The 20,041-nt window shown below is 42.5% G+C and overlaps 1 protein-coding gene across 2 annotated transcripts in view; it reads right to left on the minus strand.

Moving 5' to 3' along the window:
• Positions 1-20,041, minus strand: part of DAW1 (dynein assembly factor with WD repeats 1) — a 38,853-nt gene that overhangs the window by 6,169 nt on the left and 12,643 nt on the right. For both annotated transcript variants that reach the window (XM_045854491.1, XM_045854490.1), the window contains exons 3-10: positions 17,602-17,746; positions 16,169-16,227; positions 13,361-13,483; positions 8,700-8,799; positions 4,630-4,737; positions 2,777-2,883; positions 1,784-1,886; positions 685-799 (exon numbers count right to left, since the gene is read on the minus strand). In XM_045854491.1, the coding sequence (XP_045710447.1) occupies positions 685-799; positions 1,784-1,886; positions 2,777-2,883; positions 4,630-4,737; positions 8,700-8,799; positions 13,361-13,483; positions 16,169-16,227; positions 17,602-17,746 (860 nt within the window). The remainder of the gene's footprint in view (positions 1-684; positions 800-1,783; positions 1,887-2,776; positions 2,884-4,629; positions 4,738-8,699; positions 8,800-13,360; positions 13,484-16,168; positions 16,228-17,601; positions 17,747-20,041) is intronic.

Genomic DNA, 20,041 nt, shown 5'->3' on the forward strand with positions numbered 1-20,041 from the left:
TAAAACAGAGACAAGGAAGAAATAAAAACTGGGTAGTTAAAATGAATCACTAGCAAAATAATATAATGGCCAATGTAGTCAACAGGGAAATGACACAGATGTGTTGCAGCATCATATGCGGTCTTCTAGAAATTGAGGCACATGTAACACCAGCCTCAATAAGATGAGATGGTTATCAATAAGATGGCATGGACACAGCATAGAATAGTAGCTAGTCATCAAGAACACAAGGTATAGCAGAGCATCATATATGTCCGTCACAAAGATTTGTTAGACATAGTGGAGCAGCACATGTGGTTATAAAGGAGACAATGCAGATTTATTATAATAGGACCATTGCCAGTGGTCAAGTTGATGAGGTTGACATTGTGTAGCATAATGCATGAACATCAGGGGGATGACCCAGAACATACCATTGTATATTGCCACCAAAGAGGTGATGAAGACCTACTATTAAATCATTTGTGGCTGTCAAGGAGGTGATGCAGACCTTGTATAACACTGCATGTGGTTATCAAGAATATGATACAGATAGAGTGAAGTAACATACATACAGAGATGAGGCAGATACAGTGTCTATCAAATCTGGTCCTCAGGAGGATGACCTATAGTGTAGAATCACACATGTTTTTCAAACAAAGCATTACTCCCTCCCCAAGTTAAATGTATGAACAGATGTCCTACCATCGGCTGAAGCGGTTGCAATAAGCTTTCCAGTGTAATCAAAACAGCAGTCTAGAATTTCATCATCATGGCCTGTTAGTGTTGCCAGGCATTTTCCACTTGCAGCATCCCACAACTGCAATTATGACAAAGCAGAAGAAGACGACGACGATGACTTCTTGTTAAAATGCAAAGATGGCCACAAGAAATCTTCATGACATTTTTATGGCTGGTTAGACACTGTGCCAAAATCATGTAGATAGTCTACACACATTCTGTTCATTTTACCTTGATTTTTGACAAGAGGCCACAGCTAATCAGCTGACAAGGCACACTTTGGGCACACAGGAGACCAAAGAAAGGCATTTAGAATGGGTGGTGCAAATGGACACTACATTAGGGGAAAAAAATCTCAAAGTGTACATTTCACTGACTGGAGTGGAAATGTGCTCTTTTCATGACAAGAATGTTGATCTAAAACTAAAATGTGAGAAAATGAAAAGTTCATTGAGGTTATAATACATTTGATATGTAATTAAATAATAATTCCAGAGTATAAGCTCTTGGTAACAGAAACTTAAAGGCAGGGACGAGAAGTGGGGAGGGGGATAACGGGGGAAAGAAGGGTCGAGTCAAGGAACAAGTACGAAGGACCCATGGACCATGGACAAGTTCAACGGGTGGGGAGGATAGAATGTGGGAGAGGGGGTGTGGGTAGGGCAGGGCAGAGTAGTGGAGTAAAAATGGGGGACAACTGTAATTGAACAACAATAAAAAGTTTTTTTAAAATAAAGGCAGGGAGACACTGTGTTGAGACTTCTTGAGCTTCACCCTAATCAATGTTTAATAAATGAAGAGAGGGACAGTAAACAAAAATAATGTGCCTTTTTAAAATAACATCTCTTAATACATTTAATCAATTAAAATTGTTTTACTACATCATAGTTCCTTTCCACTTGAGGCATCCAAAACTTGAAATTTAAAAATTACCAATTGCTATTGATAAGTTAACACCTTAAATTCATAGTGCCTTAAAAGTCGTTAATGTTGCCATGAGGGTCTGACACAGTGAACAGCACAGATGTGAGAGTCGCAAAGCAGACCCGTTACTTGAGCTCACCATGCAGGTTTTGTCCATAGAGCCGGTCAGTATCATAGAGCAGTCCCAGTTGACGACGGCACTGCTGATCTCGGCGCAATGCCCGATTAAGGTGTACACCTTCCTGCAAAGTGGAAATGACTCAGAGATGCCTTACGTCGGCGTATGTGCACAGTTTGTGATGGCAAACCCACTCAGGGAGGAGTCTAAATTCTGGTTTTCACAAAATAACGTCTTTCGTGACTAAACAAAGATGGTTTTACTGTAGCTCAAAAGGAATCAACTACTACTTTCATTTCAACACACATAGACTTAAATTTTAAACAATCAAAGATAACATTACTCAAGATAACACCGCAGGCAGGCATGGATAAAAGAATAAAGGCAGTCTGGAATTCCGGCAGTGTTCCTACACCCGACGAGGGGGCCCTCGGTGGCTCAGAAGCTGCCCCCCCCAGTGTCTGCAGGACGCCTCCTGTCTCTCATTCCTTGTTGCCCCCTCCTTGATCGGTGCCCCTGACGACAACCCCTCCCGTCCAAGTGCAGACAAGTCCATGAGTGCAGTTTAACAGCACAAAGAGGCTAATTTAGTTACCTTCTTAGCAACTAGAACCAAAAATAATTAGGAAGGAAACTGAAGTTCTCGGGCTAAATTAAATTTGGGAAATTAGCCATGATTTTATTTATTCACAATAGCCATGCCTGCCATAATCACGAGCCATTGAAATTTGATTACTAGTACAAGGGATGAATAACAGCTACATAACCAAGGTATTGCTACCATTCCCCTTTCGTGTTCCTCATTGGCATTCTTTGTTCAGAATTCTGAGAAATCACATATTTTTTTAGATCAGAAATATCATTAAAGAATGAAATACTTATTTGTGCCCTAGTCCTATGTCCCACGGAGTGCAGAGCCCAGTTAATACATTTAAGACTAAACTAATAAATAACAAAGATCTGTCTTCTTAACCCTCTGATCCGGGTTGAAAAATTCTAAAAAATTCAGAGTACCTTCCAGCCCCAGCGTCCCACACAACAACTGTGTGGTCAAAGGACCCTGTGATGATTCTGTCTCCCGTGGTGTTGAACGACAAGGAGATGATTTCAGCTGAATGTCCCTGAAAAAGGGCGGACATCGTCACTCATACTTCTAGGGAAAGCAGGTGCTACAAAGGCATAATATCAGTGCCTAAAAGAAAATGCCAGAAAAGGCAAAGCTGTGCATATGGGGGTGGGTGGGGAGATTAATGGTGGGCTGGGGTAGGAATGGCACGTGACTGCAGTTGGGCATGAAATGTCTTTTCGGGGTGACAGAAATGTTCTAAACCTAGATTTGGGGGATGCCGGCACAATTTTGTAGGTTTATTCAAAATGGACATACGCTTAAAGCAAGTTCATTTTAACTCAATGCAGCCATTTGTTTGTTTGTTTGTTTGTGTTTTAAAAGAAGAGGGCGTGTCTGGGCATTCAGAAGGCTCCTTCACAATGTCTTGGAGACACGAGAGAGGACTGTAGGCTTTATGGGCCAATAATAGGTGATGAGTAGAAGAAAAAGGTTTGTGAAGTTAATAACTTTAAAAATAGAAATTCTTATGATAATTTAACATGAATTGATGAATAAAATACCTGGCCTTTGGCCTGACTTCCCCCTGGCTAGGGTCCAGAACCGAAGACACTGAGACAGTGAGAAAGCCCCTCTCTGCAGTAGATTCTGCTTGGAGGAGAGCCTTTGTTTTTCCCATTATTTTAGCGCATTCACATAATTGCTTTTTTAAATAATACAAAAGTTCATTTACAAATTAAATTTCTGGTTTATTCCAAATAACAAAAATCAAGCGTAGCTAAACATTAAAATTCTGAACACACACACACAATGTAATCTCTGGCAGGACACAGGTGTGCTGGGTAGGGCTCATCCTTTCGAATGTTCTGGAGGAAGAAGCAGTAAAGAGGCAGCGACCCACAGAAATGATGAGAACAATGATCAGAAAGACACTTTTTTAATAACACTAGGCACACACACACAAAAAAGCCAGGCACTCTGAGTTAAGGAAGAAAAACTCTTAGTGTTAGTTAAAAACACTTTTTTTTCCTCTCTTGTTTCAGCCATTTCTTAGTCATTGTAGTCATTTTTTAACTTTCTTAGAAAAAGCTCTCCTAGAAAAGAGTTTAACTCCTTTATAATTTGAAAAAATAAGAAAACTGGATTTCCTATCCAGCTGTCCCTGCTTATTGCCACAGAGAACTGCTCTATGTTTGTTGGGTGGTTTGGGATGGGGAGGAAAAAAGAAAGTAGCTGGTCATTGGAAAGTGCTAGACTCGTGGCGGGGACAGGCAGGGGCCCCAGTGGAGACACAGCACCAGCATTCACCCTGGGACAGTGCCCTTGGGCCTGTTCCTCTCCCGCCACTTGCCCCTTGTCCTTTCAGAGTTTGTGTAATACAGAAGCTGGAGGGTAGGGGAGCAGAGAACCAACAGGCATCCCCTTGAGGAATTTTCCAGCAAGGTTCCCCAGTTCTGTCTTTTCCTAAAAGTGTCAGGCTCCACCTACTTTGCTTTTGGCCAGATAAATGATGATGGTTTTTGAGCTCTTACAGGTGTGGACCACAGGCTGAAGTCAGTCAAAATAAACATGGCTTCCTCCGGCTTCCCCAGCATGTCCAGCCACATCGTTGAGAACAGCCAGCAAACCTACTGGACAACTCTTTCACTCCCATCTAAAAGCCATTGTCTAACTTTGTAACCATTGAGCTAATTTTGTAATAAAAATGCAAACAAAAACAAACACAAATGATAGGCTTCTCCTAAGGAATGGCTGATAAAAAAATAGAAAACTCTTGAAGTTATTAACATTGCTAACATACGGTTAACGTGACGACTTCCTCTCCATTCTGAATGTCCCACAGTTTGGCCATTGTGTCCATACTTCCTGTAGCCACCAATGTGCTTTGAGGATTGAATGATAAGCACACCTGGGTTACATAAAATGAAAAAGGTTTTAGAAATACAGCGTTTTAGCCCTGGCTGGCATAGCTCAGTGAATTGAGCACAGGCTGCGGACCAAAGTGTTGCAGGTTCAATTCCCAGTCAGGGTACATGCCTGGGTTGCAGGCCACGACCCCCAGCAACCACACATTGATGTTTCTCTCTCTCTCTCTCTTTCTCCCTCCCTTCCCTCTCTAAAAAAATAAACAAAATCTTTTAAAAAAAAGAAAGAAATACAGCATTTTAATTGTTAATTTTTATGTAGAAAAGCTTCAAGATGCATTACCTTAGCAGAGTCAACCTAATTCTTTGTACAAATACTCAGCAAAATACCAACTATGAGCAGTCTGCAATCCGCAGGTTGCACCCTGAAGCAATCTCCTCTTGAGAGGAAGCCGCTTGCTCCTTTGCAGGGGCGCTGGCTCCCATTACCACGTACAGACCACCGAAGGACAAGAACAAAACCCGTCGCCCCACCTTCCTTGCAGCTATCATCACAGTCCTTTCAATCACGCCCCTTCACTCACCAAGGGCGTTGGCTGTCTGCCCAGTCTCAATTCCAAGTCTCGGTGGCCTTGGTGAGGGCCATCCATGCAATACCTCCAGACTCGGATCCTGGACTCCTTCTGATCATCACTTCCATGGCCACACCCTAACCTTGGCATCAACTTTTCTAGAAGATTCACTACCAATACACTAGTCTCGAGTTACAGTTTCTCAAAACTTCAGCTGCCACTCTTCCTTATCTCACCCCCTTCTCCAACCAGAGTACCTTCTATCTCATTAAGGCCACTTCCTTTCCTCCTGGGCCATCATCTGCCATTAAACTGACCCCCTGGAAGTATCGCTTCTGCCAGCATCTTCAACACTCTCAGTCCCTATCTTTCGACTGCACCATCTGCAAAACTCCTAGAAACCTGTATGAAGATGAAATTTTTTATCCACACATTTGCTGTACCTACCTCATCACTCAGCAAAAGCAACTTAAGAAAACAGCAGAGCAGACCGCCAGTGTTGCTCATTCATGACTTCTGGCCTCGTCTGTGTCCTCAGGACCATCCCCTACTTTGTCTAACAGGTCTTTAGCTCACCACATCCTCCCATTGCCCACTCTTGCCCACACTCCCGTGCCCGTCCTCCTTAGCTGATACCTGGCCTCCTAGTACTTCCCTGAGAAAACTCACCCATCAGGTGGAAATTTCCTCAATGGGCCTCACTTTCCTGTTCTTCAGTCTCAGATTCAGAGGATCCCTTTGCCTAGTTTAAGACACTGCCTTCTCCCCTGCACTCCTGGGGGAGATGTGCCCACCAACCAGACTAGATCCCGCCCAATGACCTAAATATGCCTGAGCTTCTCCCACATAAAGACAAATCCCTCCTTGACTCTATGTGCCCCTTAACTACCTTCTTTCCCATCTAAACTAAATTCCTTGCAAAAACAGTCTACCATCACTCAGTGTTTGCCCACTTTCTACTCTTCCGCCCCACTTAACCACTCCAGCTGCATGTCCACCCCAAAGGGTGTGGCTGGTCATTCCACTTAACCTCCCTGGGTTCTCGATATTTTCCTCCTTCACAGCTTTGACCGTGCTCTGCTTTCCTCCTCTTACTTCTCTCTTCTTCTGTATCTCTTAATGGTTTCCCTCCTCCACCCTGCCAAGGTTCCATCAGTCTTCTCCCCATACCCTAACTTTTCCTTTGAGAAATTTCAGTGGTTTAATGGTTCCTACGGGCATCCAGATGCCACTGACCCATATCCGTGTCTCCCGCCCAGACCTTGACGCTCAGCCCCAAAGAGCCCACTGCCAAATGGATGCCTGTGTTTGGTTAGCACACAGGCAGCTTTTGTCAATCTGCCTAAGACACATGAGTCATATGAAGCAAACCTGCTCCTTCTCTTTTATGTACAGAATGGGCGAATGATACCGCTAGTCATCCAAGCCTGAAATCAGAGAAACATCCTGGACCCCTATTCTTGCCTTCATGCCTCGTATTGACCTGGCAACCTAACCGTGCTCCTCACACCCCAGCCCCTCTCACATGCTCCTCACCTGCCTCATGACAAGCTTTCACTATTTGTGCTTGGACTGCATCAAGGGCCCCCACTGGCCCCTAGTTCTCATCTTACCCACCTCCCATCTCTCCTTCATACTGCCAGAAAAATAGACCAGTACAGCAATATCTGCAGGGTCAAGTCCAAAGTCTACCATAGCACATGAGACCCTTTGTATGTCTATAACATGGCCTCTCCCACTTCAGTCACAAACACCCTGTGACCTGGCTTTGAATAGGTTGTAAGTATGCCAACACATTGATGCCCTTAACCCAGGCAGCCGGACTATCCAGAGTCCTTGCATGTCACCTCTGGCGTGGACTGCAAATCTGCACCAGCCCATTCTGTGCATGTCACCACAGGGAAGTTCGAAGGGCACCGCTCTGCCACACAGAGCCACGCGAGCGCTCAAGCACATGCTGCTGTTGCACACCATGCCCGCGCGGCTCCTCTGCCCGGAACGCACATGCCACCCCTTTGAAAAGTCTTTCCTGAACACCTCCCTTAGCCGAGAAGCCTTGGCTGCTCCCCTCTGTGCTCTCACCAAATTCGCCACCAACTTCCAGACACCTATGGCATGTCTACTCCCTCCACTACATTTCAGAATGCCGGAAGGGCAAGAGCTAGGTCTGATTCTGGTTTGGTAGCCCAAGCACACAGGCCAGGGTTCACACACAGGCACTACTTAGTAGGCATGGATTGGATTGATGTTAGCCATGAAAAACATGAATGTCCTCCTAGGAACCATGCACAAAGATAACTTTTACAAAATTCCAAGGGAATGTGGAAACGTGGCCACACTATGGTAGTAAAGACCATGTCTTTCTTATGGCCGTGGGAAAGGTACTTAAACTCGCTAGGCCTCAGTCTCCTAACTGTACACTGGCCAAGTACCTCTCTCTTAGGGTTGTTATGCAGCACAACTAAGCTAATCTATACATATGGGAAGGACTTAGGAAAATGCTTCGTGCACGCTGAATGCCATGAAAGAGTCAATTATAATTTTTCACCACTATATCCCCCATGTCTAGCAGAGTACCTCGAACACAGCATGAACTCTAGTTGGATGAATACAGCATGGATTTGAAGGGTGACTATAAATACATTTTACTCCTAAAATAAGCATGCGGTTTATTTTTAACAGCTATCATTTGTTCCACGGGGTGCTAATTATCTCACTAACTGCTATAAGATGTGTCAGAGAATTGGCCAAGGGCAAGGGCTTCCCAATAGTAGAAGCTATTTACAGTGTCCGACTATTTATGTAAATTTGAGTTCTAATGATATCTCGAGAACAATCAGCATAAGTATTGTACATGATACAGAAAGTTATTTTAAAAGCTATTATAAGAAGTTTATCAACCCTCATCAAGTCAGTCCTTTAAAGAAATATGAATGAAAAAGAAAAGTTAGTTTGGCTATCGTTCTCATATATTATATGTCTACTGAGTCAATGCAGGCATCTGCAGCATATTAAAATTAGAGTAGTTTGCGAATAATATCAACGCCACTAAACAAAATAGATATATCATAAAAATACTAGATAGGATTTTAAAATTCATTATAAAGATAGACCCACACCTTTCGGAATGGAATCCTGGGAAAGACATAGCAATGATGTGTCAGCGCTGGCTCATCGTTTGTGAGAAGTGTACCACCCTAGTGAAGGGCGTGAATAATGGCACATGCCGTGTGGGGGTGGGGGTGGGGGTGGGGGTGGGGGTGGGGGTGGGGGCGGGGAGGGGGACAGGGAGTGTGTGGGAAACCTCTCTACCTTCCCCTCAGTCTGGCTGTGAACCAAAAACTCCTCCAAAAAACTCAGTCTATCAAAACAAAAGAAAGGAAAAACAAAACAGAACAGCAGCATAGAAAGGCTAATGAAACACAGGTACTCACTATTTCTGCCGTGTGGCCCCTAAAGGTGTGGTAGCATTTCCCCGTTTCTGCGCTCCACAGTTTGCAGGTCTTGTCGAAGGACCCAGTGGCAATTTTGTCACTAGGACAAAGGAAGCAAAATGTGGGTTTGGAAATCAAATTCAACCACAGTTATGTGACTCACTGAGTTAAGATAAGATAAGATATTAATGCATGAATCTCTATCTGCTCAGAAATTTACTGCACTTTTAAAGCAATATGCAATCCTACAGTTGTTTCATAGGTAACAAAATAAAGCTCTCATTTTTTAATGGCATCATTTTGTATGTTTAATTTTAAATACTTTACATTAAAGGTATATGTTTAGGAGTAAAAATACTTTTTAAATCAGTACCATAAATACAGTAAAAGATTTAGTTTAGAAAATGACTAACAAATAAAAATTAATAATGTGTAATAAGTCACATAAACACAGAAAAGTTGTTGGTGCATCTCTTAAAAGAGGATAGCATTGGATTTACAAAAACAATGATAAAAGATAAACCCAATTAACCGCATGCCCAGATAAGGTTTAATAAGTCAGACTGCGAGTGTCTCCTCAGGGAAAACACTGCCCCGTTATCTCAGTCATGAGGAGCCAGAGGAGGGTTTAGGGAGGACGTGTAATAAAGACGTCAGCCCCTTTCGGACAAGGGCCCCCCCAGCCTACCGTGGGGCACTGCCCCCATCCACACCCACGGGGAAGACCGGAGCAGCCTGTTCAACCTTCGACTGTGGGACTAAAACCTTCTCTTTCACCCCTTACCCCATCTGTCCTTGATAGGAAGTCATCCAAATGCTCACCCAGATGGGTTATCATTCAAGTGCAAGCTCATTGTTAAAAAGTGTGAGGGGTCTTAAGATCCAAAATACATCTCCCAAAGCAAACCTAAGTGCTCAGCACAGCGGCAGAATTTCTGTTGGTTCAGACTAGCATGGTGCCCTGCATCTCTCCTCTGTTCTCAGACCCCCACAGGGTACCCCTTTGGTCTCTCTCTGATGCTCAAGGAAAGCGAGGCCCTTTCCGGAATGCTGCAGGGACAGCGTCTCCTGGAAAATATACCCTGCCGATCCCACAGGCTGATTCTGCACCTGGAAACTCTGCCGGGCTTTCTCTCGTGACACCCAGTCTAAGGCATTCTCCATCAGCAGCTGTCCTTCAAATTCTGCTCAAAATACCCTGAAAGCCCTGGGAGTTTTCTGTCAGTCCCCTCCCTCCATTTTCCGTGCTCCCTGTGCCTCAGAGATATCAGCCTCAAGTTGCTGTTGTTCCCTGATCAAGGTCTGCTCTAACACACGCTGTTCTCTACATCCCTACGACACCATGTTATAAAAGATACTGACTCCAATATTTTTAGAATTACTAGATTGAATCAAAGCCTACTCCTCACCTAATATATTAAACAGATGAACACCAATCCAGTTGAAGTTCATGTCTCTTCCTCCCCTTATCTCCCTCTCTCTCTCTCTCATGCACACGCACAAATGTATAAACACATAAACGCTCCCTCTTATTCTGTTGGCAACGGCCTTGAGCTCATTTTGCTGAAACCCCAATGCCCCAAAGTGCAGTGACAACGCCACTGCAACGCACACCCGAGCAGTCAGACTAAGACAACGGGAGCTGGCCAAGTGGGTTCTCACCAAGGGCTCTCGGTAGAACCCGATACAAGGGCCAGACAGTGAGGAGTGCTTCTTATTACCACTCCATCCTCAAAAACTGTTCTCAGATACACATCCGAAAATATCACATCTGTTAAAGGATGTGGTATTATAGAGGATATGCTTTCAAAAGCCTTTAAATAACATGTCGGTTAAAAGAAATTATACTAGAAATAAAACAGTATCACTTATAATTTTTAATAAAAACCTTTCTTTCCCACAAGCTGTTATAATTAGGTATTATAAAAATGATCATTCTGTACAATTTAAAAATGTATACATCAAAGTTAAATTTTCTGTAGTTTAATTGGAACATTTAATCATTTTAAAATACCAATGAAGTTTGATTTTGCCGTTACAATTAGCATGCTCAGAAAATGTATCACACTTTCAAAAGACATGACATTAGCCATCTAGACATCAAGGCTTTAATAACTGTGATATAAAATTCTCACTCTAGGGCAGCAAACTCATATAAAATACACTGTATTGCCTCCACCACTATCCCAGACAGTTCCCATCGCCCCGAGAAGGCGCTGCTTGACCTGCTTCCTGACTCAACTCCCTGCCTCCTGTTTCTTCCCACCTGCACCCTCTGGTCCCTCCTTCCTGCCAGGACGGTTCTTCTGAGACAGCGCTTTCACCGTGTCCCTCCGACGTTCACACACCTCTCACAGTGACGCAGTCCTCCGGAGCCGAGTTCCAACTGCACAGAGGCTCCGACCTCACCCGTCTCTGTTTCTCGGGGTGAAACAGGGAGGGAGACCGGAGCCTCACCAGGGAGGCTGGGGCCACTGAGCACGCCTGACAAGGCCCCAGCGAACACCCCGAGCGGCCAGAGTCCCCGGGTCCCGGGGGGCCCCAGCACTGCGCTGCAGCTCCCACCTCTCATGCTTCTGCCTCAGTCCCCTGTCGTCCTCAAAGACTGTACCCAGGACGGGTCACAGTCATGTCTTAGCTTTCAAACCATTTGCTGTGTGGTCCTAGTCATCAGCATACTGTAATGAAGAACCATGTTTCCATCAGACTGTCAGCTGATTTCTCAAAAGAGACCTTACAGGCAAGAAGGGGCTGGAAAGAAGTATTCCAAGTCATGAAAGACAAGGACCTACATCCCAGATTGCTCTATCCAGCAAAGCTTTCATTTAGAATGGAAGGGCAGATAAAGTGCTTCTCGGATAGGTCAAGTTAAAGGAGTTCATCATCACCACGCCCTTATTTTATGAAATGTTAAAGGGACTTATCTAAGAAAAGAAGATTAAAAAAAAACATGTATAGTAAAATGACAGCAAACTCACAATTATTAACAACCACATCTAAAGCAAAACCAAAAGAAACTAAGCAAACAACTAGAACAGGAAAAGAACCACAGAAATGGAGATCACATGGAGGGTTAGCAACAGGGTAGTGGGAAGAGGAGAGAGGGGGAAAGGTATAGAGAATAACTAGCATAGATGGTAGGTAGAAAATAGACAGAGGGGACGGGTAAGAATAGTATGAGAAATGTAGAAGCTAAAGAACTTATAAGTATGACACATGGACATGAACTAAAGGGGGGGGATGTGGGTGGGAGAGGGTGTGCAGGGGTGGAGGGGAGTGAAGGGGGGAAATGGGACAACTGTAATAGCATAATCAGTAAAAAAAAAAAAGAACCATGTTTCTCAAACCAAATTGGTTAATGGAAAAAGTCAGTTAAAGCAGGCAATCATGAAAAAAGACATGTTTAAATTTTTACTCAAATGAGTACAAATACACATTCATTTGCCAATCTTTTGACAAGAGACCGAGGCCTTTCCTTTGACTGTGGGTCAGCTAATCACTCAGTTCCTTGTCAGCCTTAGGGCAACCATATATACACCATATCCAGCCTCCACAATTTCCAACTTCTTCTTTGAAATGCAATCAGAACTTAAACTTTAAAATACATGCAGAACAATCCAAATACAGAATTTTTTAAAGTTTTTACAATGTGTTTTCCAATGTTTAAATTAACCTCATCTACAACTTCATTTAGTAAGTTTTTGCAAATATTTCCCTTTTCCGTGTTTTTACAGAAAAACAGCTTCATTTTCACATTCATATTTCATTAGTTATAAGCAAAATTTAATTAAATTAAGTAATGTATTTTGCCATGTATAATGAACACTTTTTTTTGCCCAGATTTTTGAGGGGAAAATAAGTATGCACATTATATATGGGTATAACGATTATGTATCATGGGTATAATAATGCTATGTATAATGCACACAAATATTAGTGCACATTATACACAGCAAAATACAGTAATTACAACCGAAAGCACAACCAGCATAACCAGGTTCATGGACAAACGCAACCGACTCTGGGTAAGCTTAGAACCTAACCAGTGGGCAGAGAAGTTGCCCGTCCAGTGGTTAGCCCAGTTGCTGCAAGCACTCAGGGGCCGTGGCTGTCAGCAGTACGTCGTGCAGAGAGACAGAAAACCTGGGAAGTCCACTGGCTCCACGAACTACAGATCAGTTTAAAAACGTTCTATTGTATTTGGTACTGCTATTTAGCATGTGACTATACACATTGTTTTCTATCTGGTAAGGCCATAAATGAACTTCCTAACAAAGTAGACCACTTTACCAATGCGTGTCACATTCTCCAGAAGCACCAACCCAGTGCTACAAATCCCAGTAGGAACTGCCAGTCCGAGGGCTCCCAAGGACAAAGTCGGCCCTCCTTGAGCTCATCTTGCTCCCCACTTTAAAACTGTGTGATCCTGGGGCGGGAACTGGAACTTCATACACTTTCCTGAGGACGGTAATCCCAATCCCTAAACTCCTTTAAGCACTGAAGGTGGTTATTTAAAAGGGTTTCAAAGCATGCATCAGGCACACAGTACATTTTAGTTCTCTGTCTTCCTACTTTCCTCCCCCCTCCCAGCCCCATCGGTGGAGGAAGGGATGAATAAATGAATGGATGGATGAACGGGGAATGAGGGAATGTGGCGTTACCCGTAAGGGTTGTTGAAGGCTATGGCGTAAACCACGTTCCTGTGCCCGTCCAGGGTGTACAGCTCCTCTCCAGACGCCGTGTCCCAGAGCTTGCAGGTGCGGTCGTAGCTCCCGGTGATGAAGCTAACGCAGGAACAGAAATAAGTCACCAGGTGAGTTAATAGAGACCTCAATTCTACCTGCAAGGCGATATCCCCACGTATCATGCTTTTTACAATGGAAACTGTGTATGCAGAACAGACAGTTAAATTGGAGGCAATATCTCAGTCCTTTGCCTGGGAAACTTCCCAATGTCATCCCAAACCAAAACGGAGCCAATAAATAAAATAAAGAGTAATCCTGCCAATAACCAGTCTCATAACAAAAATAATTATATTAAATAATGATCATCACTAACACTTTTTGCAATTCTAACATCAACCTTTCAGTGGGCCAGACCATAAAATCTTAGTACCATCCTTGGTTCCTCTCTTCCGCTCACATCCCACACACCACCTGTCGGTCAATTCCGTCACCCCAGCCCCCAAATGCATCCCTGCTGTGGCCGCTCTCACCAGCTCCAGCACCTCCATTGCCTGCCTACACAAATGAAACCATCTTCTGATGGGTCTTGGCTCATAAACAGTCCTTACAAGTGGATTTTCCTCACCAAAACTGGAGCTATTTTTTTTAACCTTCCTCAAAGGCTTTCCAGCAGTCGAGAGGAAAATTCAAAACTTCTGCCCAAGGTGCACCAGGCCAGCGGCCCTGGCTGTCTCCCAGCAGCCACAGCCACCTCTGCGCTAGTCTCTGGAGACCCACACCGTTCGTTTCATACCTGCTCGTTCTTCTACCCACCTGGCTCACCACCGCCATCCCCAGGGCCCGGAGCATGGCTGGCACACTAACAAGTGTTCAGTAAACATTCATTTAATATTTCACAATTCTTCCACATGACTAGTCTACTAAAGGAAAGGTCGTATATTGACCTCTAATATTTGAAAGTAAAATAGTAGTATTTTAATTATTTCTTACATGTTCCATTAAGAACAATATTTCCCCAACACAGAAAAAAAAGGCACCAAATTGAATATCCAGTCTGAATGTCAAGTGGGAATGACAAAAAGTGAACACAGAGTCTGATGTCTAAGCTTGACCAACCAGGCGGGTGGAGAGGCAGCGTAGCTGTGCTCCTCCTCTGAGCATTCTCTCCTTCTCTCCTTCTGGGACGTAAATGGGTGCGGTCATTATGGAAGACACTATGATGGTTTCCCCGAGAATTCAAAGTAAAACTACCATATGGTCTAGCAGTTGCACTTGTGGGTGGATGTACAGGCCCAAGGGAAAAGCAACCAGACTGTCGCAGAGACACCTGCACTCCCACGTTCGCTGCGGTACTATTCACAACAGCCAAGATATGGAAACAGTGTTCAGTGTCCGTCAAGGGATGAATGGATAAAGCACATGTGATATATGTAATGGAACATTATTCAGTCATATGAAGGAAGGAAATTGCCCTGGCTGGTGTGGCTCAGCGGATTGAGAACTGACCTGCAAACCAAAAGGTCACTGGTTTGAGTTCCAGTCAGGGCACATGCCTGGGTTGCAGGCCAAGTTCCCTGCTGGGGTTGTGCAAGAGGCAACTGACTGATGATTGATGTAGCTTTAGCACATTGATGTTTCTCTCCCTCTCTTTCTCCCTCTCTTCCCCTCTCTCGAAAAATAAATAAGATCTTTTTCAAAATTTTTTTAAAAAAGAAGGAAATCCAGCTATGAAAGCATGGATGAACCTAAATGACATTATGCTAAGTGAAATAAGCCAGATAGGGAAGGATGAATACTATTTGATCTCATTTATATGTGAAATCTTAAAGAGAAGTTGAAGGTATAGAAGCTGAGGGCAGAACAGGAGTAGTTACCAGGGACTGGAGAATGGGAGAAACCAGAAGGTGTTGGTCCAAGGTGACAAAGTTACAATTACACAGGATGACTAAGTCTAGATATCTGATATACAGGCAATGATGACTACAGCTAATGACACCATATGGATTAATGGAAATGTGCCAACAGAATAATTTCCCACACAAAACAAGGTAACTGTGGGATGATAATACTAATTAGCTTGACTAATAATTACTTCACTATGTATATGTATATCAAATCATCATGCTGTACACCTTACACATATACAATATTTTAAAAAGAATTTTTCCCATGAGTGTTAAATATTATAAATAATAGAACTATATAGAAATAGAAAAATAAAAACAGAAGTGAACAGGCAGAGCCCAGAGGAGTCTGTGGGCTGCGAAACTGCTCTGCGTGACACCAGAATGGTGGGTGCATGTCATTACACATTTGTCCACTCCCAGGACCTGCAAAGCCAAGAGCGAGCCCTCCCGAAAACTGTGGACTTTGAGTGACAATGTTTGTCACTGTAGGTCCTCCAGTTGTGATGAATGCCCGGCACTTTGGGGGACGTCATCATCAGAGGGGAAGCTGTGAGGTGCGCGTGGGCAGGGGGTGCACGAGAAGTCTCTTTATCTTCTGGTGCTCTGAAATCTAAAACTGCTCTGTAAGTGAAGTCTAATAAAATTATTTTTTTAAAGATTTTATTTATTTATTTATTTATTTAGAGAGGGAAGAAAGGGGGAGAGAGAGAGAGAGAAACATCAATGTGTGGTTGCTGGGGGCTGTGGCTTGCAACCCAGGCATGTGCCCTGACTGGGAATCGAACCTGCAACACTTTGGTTCACAGCCCGCGCTCAATCCACTGAGCTATGCCAGCCAGGGCAAAATTATTTTTAAAAAATAAAGAGAAAAGCTTACCAAGAGCCCGATTTATTAAGGGCAACATTCGTCAGTGGCAGTATGTGTGCTCGGAGAACCTTCAATGAAAGAAAACACCTTTGCTTTAGCTCAAATAAAATTAAATTTAATTAATTCATTTTAACTTCAAACCAACAAAAATATTCAAGTTTGTCTTAATTACATTAATAAGTGGACAATACCCAGTATGTGAACAAATGAGGAAAAATGCATTGTACCTTCTATTATGCTGACCAACCATATATTTGGTAGTTATGAATAATCATGAAAATATAGCTGAATCTGTGTTTTCTGCTTTACCCTTAAGATAAATTATTGCTATAAAATATCAAGTAGCACTAATTTATAGTAGTTTTTACATAGTACACATGGTTTTGTATATGTGCATGAACAGTGTATAGAAGAAATATATTAAATATGTTCACAATGTATTACTTTTTGAATCTTAAAGCTCTTTTAGAGTCATGATATGTCTTATTTTATTTCTCTTTCAACCCCTACATTATCTGGCACATAGTGGATGCTTAATATTTATTGGAAAAATGTACATAAATTAGTCTGTTTATGGACAGAGTGATAGACTAGGCTGGGACAGTCTCAGTTATGTCTGCCACCGGAGTAGAACTACTGTTAATAGTGCTTTCTCTCACTGTCATCAGTATTCCCCTCAAAGGAGAAATTACAAGGTCAAGTTTAGTTATAGCACTCCCATTTGAAGTTAAACAGTGCCACCTTCTGGACAAAGAAATTTTACAAGAACAACCTCAACTGAATGGATGAATGAATACAAAAGATTGCCTGAATATTTTGTCAGATAGAATATGTCAAGTATGTAAATAATAATTATATTTTATTATAATTATATTTAAATCATATAAATTTAATGTAATATGAAGCAATTCTAGAATTAACTATTAAGTGTTAATTAAAAAAATGAAAGCTGTTCCTGAAGTAATAAGTGACTGTATTTGTTATACTTTTAATTTCATAATCAAAAGTATGAAGAAAAGTAAGCATACTTACATTGCATGAAGCTGTTATATAATCCATATCAATAAATAATTTACTGAAATATAATTTGTTTCACATGAACTTCTGAAATATTGATATACTATGAAAAACAACTTCTTAATATTACTCTAATTGGAAGAAATAATTTTAATTACTCAATAACTTAAAGCTGCCTTAATGCTTATCCTTAAATTTATCATTATAAAGAAAAATATATTTACTATAAATCTTTATTAAACCCCTTTATTAAACCTATGTTTGAATTTCATTCATTCAACAAACATCCATTGAAACTTAGCCTTGGCAAATATATGTGAGGCACTGAGGGAAAAAAAAACACAGGATTTGTATTTCACCTCACATTAATCGGACTTCAGGTAACTCACTGAAGTCCCACCTCGCGTTCTCAAAGCGTGCATTACCTTGAAGAGGTAGAATTTGTGGTCGCTGTGCTGGCCGAGTTTCTCTTGCAGTCTCTGTATTAAAAGTTTGACTTGGTCTGACCGTGACGCTGTGATCAGAGGCTCTGCTCTCTGTATCTCTTCTACTAGGGCATCCACATCAGTACTGAAATTCCCAAGGAGAACGTTACTTTTCCCCAGGCCAAAAATCACATATGCATTCATTACAGGAGGTTGCACTGTTTCATAAAGCATAGCATTTACAAAATGTCAAGAACACCATCATCTCTACCAAGAGATTTCTGGGGTGGCGGGGGAGGGGGGCTGGGGGCGGGGGGTCTTGTGATTCAATACAAAGCACTGAGGCAGGGATGGAGGCCATCTGAGTTCTCCAGAAGGCACCTGCCTTGCCTGAGACTTCTGCGTGGGAGCAGGGGTCGGGGGTGCAAACATTCTGGTTGGCTTACCTAAAGGGGCCAGGTGCATGCTGGTTCTGAACATGAGCTTTTTCTCTGTATTATTTTTTTCTTCTTTTTCTTTTAAGTGAACATGTATTCAATGTTCCTGGTACTACCATATGGGAAAACATATTTGCCAATGATACCTCAGACAATGGTGTAATCTCTAAAATATATAAAGAACTCACATGACTCCACTCTAAGAAGACAAGCAACCCAATTAAAAAATGGGTAAAGGACTTGAACAGACTCTTCTCCAAGGAGGACATACAGAGGGTCCAGAGACACATGAAAAAAAATGCTCAGTATTGCTAGCCATCAGAGAGATGCCAATTAAAACCACAATCAGATACCACTTCACAAGGGTCAGATTGGCCATCACAAACAAAGCAACAAACAACAAGTGTTAGAGAGATTGTGGAGAAAAGCGGACCCTAGTGCACTGTTGGTGGGACTGCAGACTGGTACAACCACTATGGAAAACAGTATGGAATTTTCTCAGAAAACTAAAAATGGATCTGCCTTTTGACCCAGCAATTCCACTGCTGGATTATATCCTAAGAACCCTGAAACACCAATCCAAAAGGACCTATGCACCCCGATGTCCATAGCAGCACAATTTACAATAGCCAAGTGCTGGAAGCAACCTAGGTGCCCATCAGTAAATGAATGGATCAAAAATGATGGTACATTTACACAATGGAACTCTATGCAGAAGAAAGAAAGAAAGAAAGAAAGAAAGAAAGAAAGAAAGAAAGAAAGAAAGAAAGAAAGAAAGAAAGAAAGGAAGAAAGGAAGAAAGGAAGAAAGGAAGAAAGGAAGAAAGGAAGAAAGGAAGAAAGGAAGAAAGGAAGAAAGAAAGAAAGAAAGAAAGAAAGAAAGAAAGAAAGAAAGAAAGAAAGAAAGAAAGAAAGAAAGAAAGAAAGAAAGAAAGAAAGAAAGGAGCTCCTACCCTTTGCAACAGCTTAGATGGAGCTGGAAAGCATTATGCTAAGTGAAATAAGCCAGGCAGTGAAAGACAAATACCATATGATCTCACCTTTAATAGGAACCTAATCAACAAAACAAACAAACTAGCAAAATATAACCAAATACACTGAAACAATGACCAGAGGGGAGGGAATTTCAGGGGAAAGGGGGAAGGATTTGCAGGAACAAGTATAAAGGACACATGGACAAAAACAAGGGGAGGGCGTGGAAACGGGAGGGAGGGGGGGAGGGCTTCGGGGTGGGATGGGATGCAGGTAAAAGGCAGAAAACTGTACTTGAACAACAATTAAAATAAAATAAGATTTTTTTAAAAAATCTTCCTGGTACTACTATACTTTCCACTTTATGTATATTCTTGTTTAATTCTGCAACAACCCTCTAATGTTATGCTTTTATTGTAATTATCTTTGTGATTTAAAAAATTAGGATTAGAAAGGTTAGGTTTTATATAGTTTTAAGGAAAGAAAAAGCACCTGATGGAAAATAAACATTCAAAGAATAATGATGATTTTAATTAATATTCCCTATTGGCAAGAACCTGATTTCCCTGCAAGAGAACTGGTCTGACAAGCCCAGATTCATGGTTTTCCCCAGTATTCAAATAGTCTATAGCAATTCTGGCAAATTTTGCTCATCCAGAATAATATTAGATCAAGACAACTACAAATGACTATAAACCACAAAACACTTAAAATGGGGTGATTTTACCAAACACGTATCTAGGGCGCACTGTCTAGCACCCACCCTTCAAGGAAGGGAGGTGGTGATTCCAGTGGACAACCTCCCGCCGCAGCCACTTCGGGTTTCCACCTCGGTATTTGCACTCAGGGCCCGCTCTTCTCCGCGGCCCCTGCCCACCTCCGAGCAAAGGGGCGGTGCTAGCTAGGGTCAGGCCATTTTGAGCCTGTGCGAGATCCTTCTAACCAGCAGGCTGTGCTCCAGAGCTCCCCTTTAGGCCATCAGAGATCTTGGTCAAGTCAGTGCCATCGTGGCTCAGGGCTCCCCCTGCCCAG

The sequence above is a fragment of the Phyllostomus hastatus genome, unplaced genomic scaffold (genome assembly GCF_019186645.2).
Source record: "Phyllostomus hastatus isolate PE091 unplaced genomic scaffold, TTU_PhHast_1.1 phas_contig_137, whole genome shotgun sequence".
Taxonomy (NCBI): Eukaryota; Metazoa; Chordata; class Mammalia; order Chiroptera; family Phyllostomidae; genus Phyllostomus; species Phyllostomus hastatus.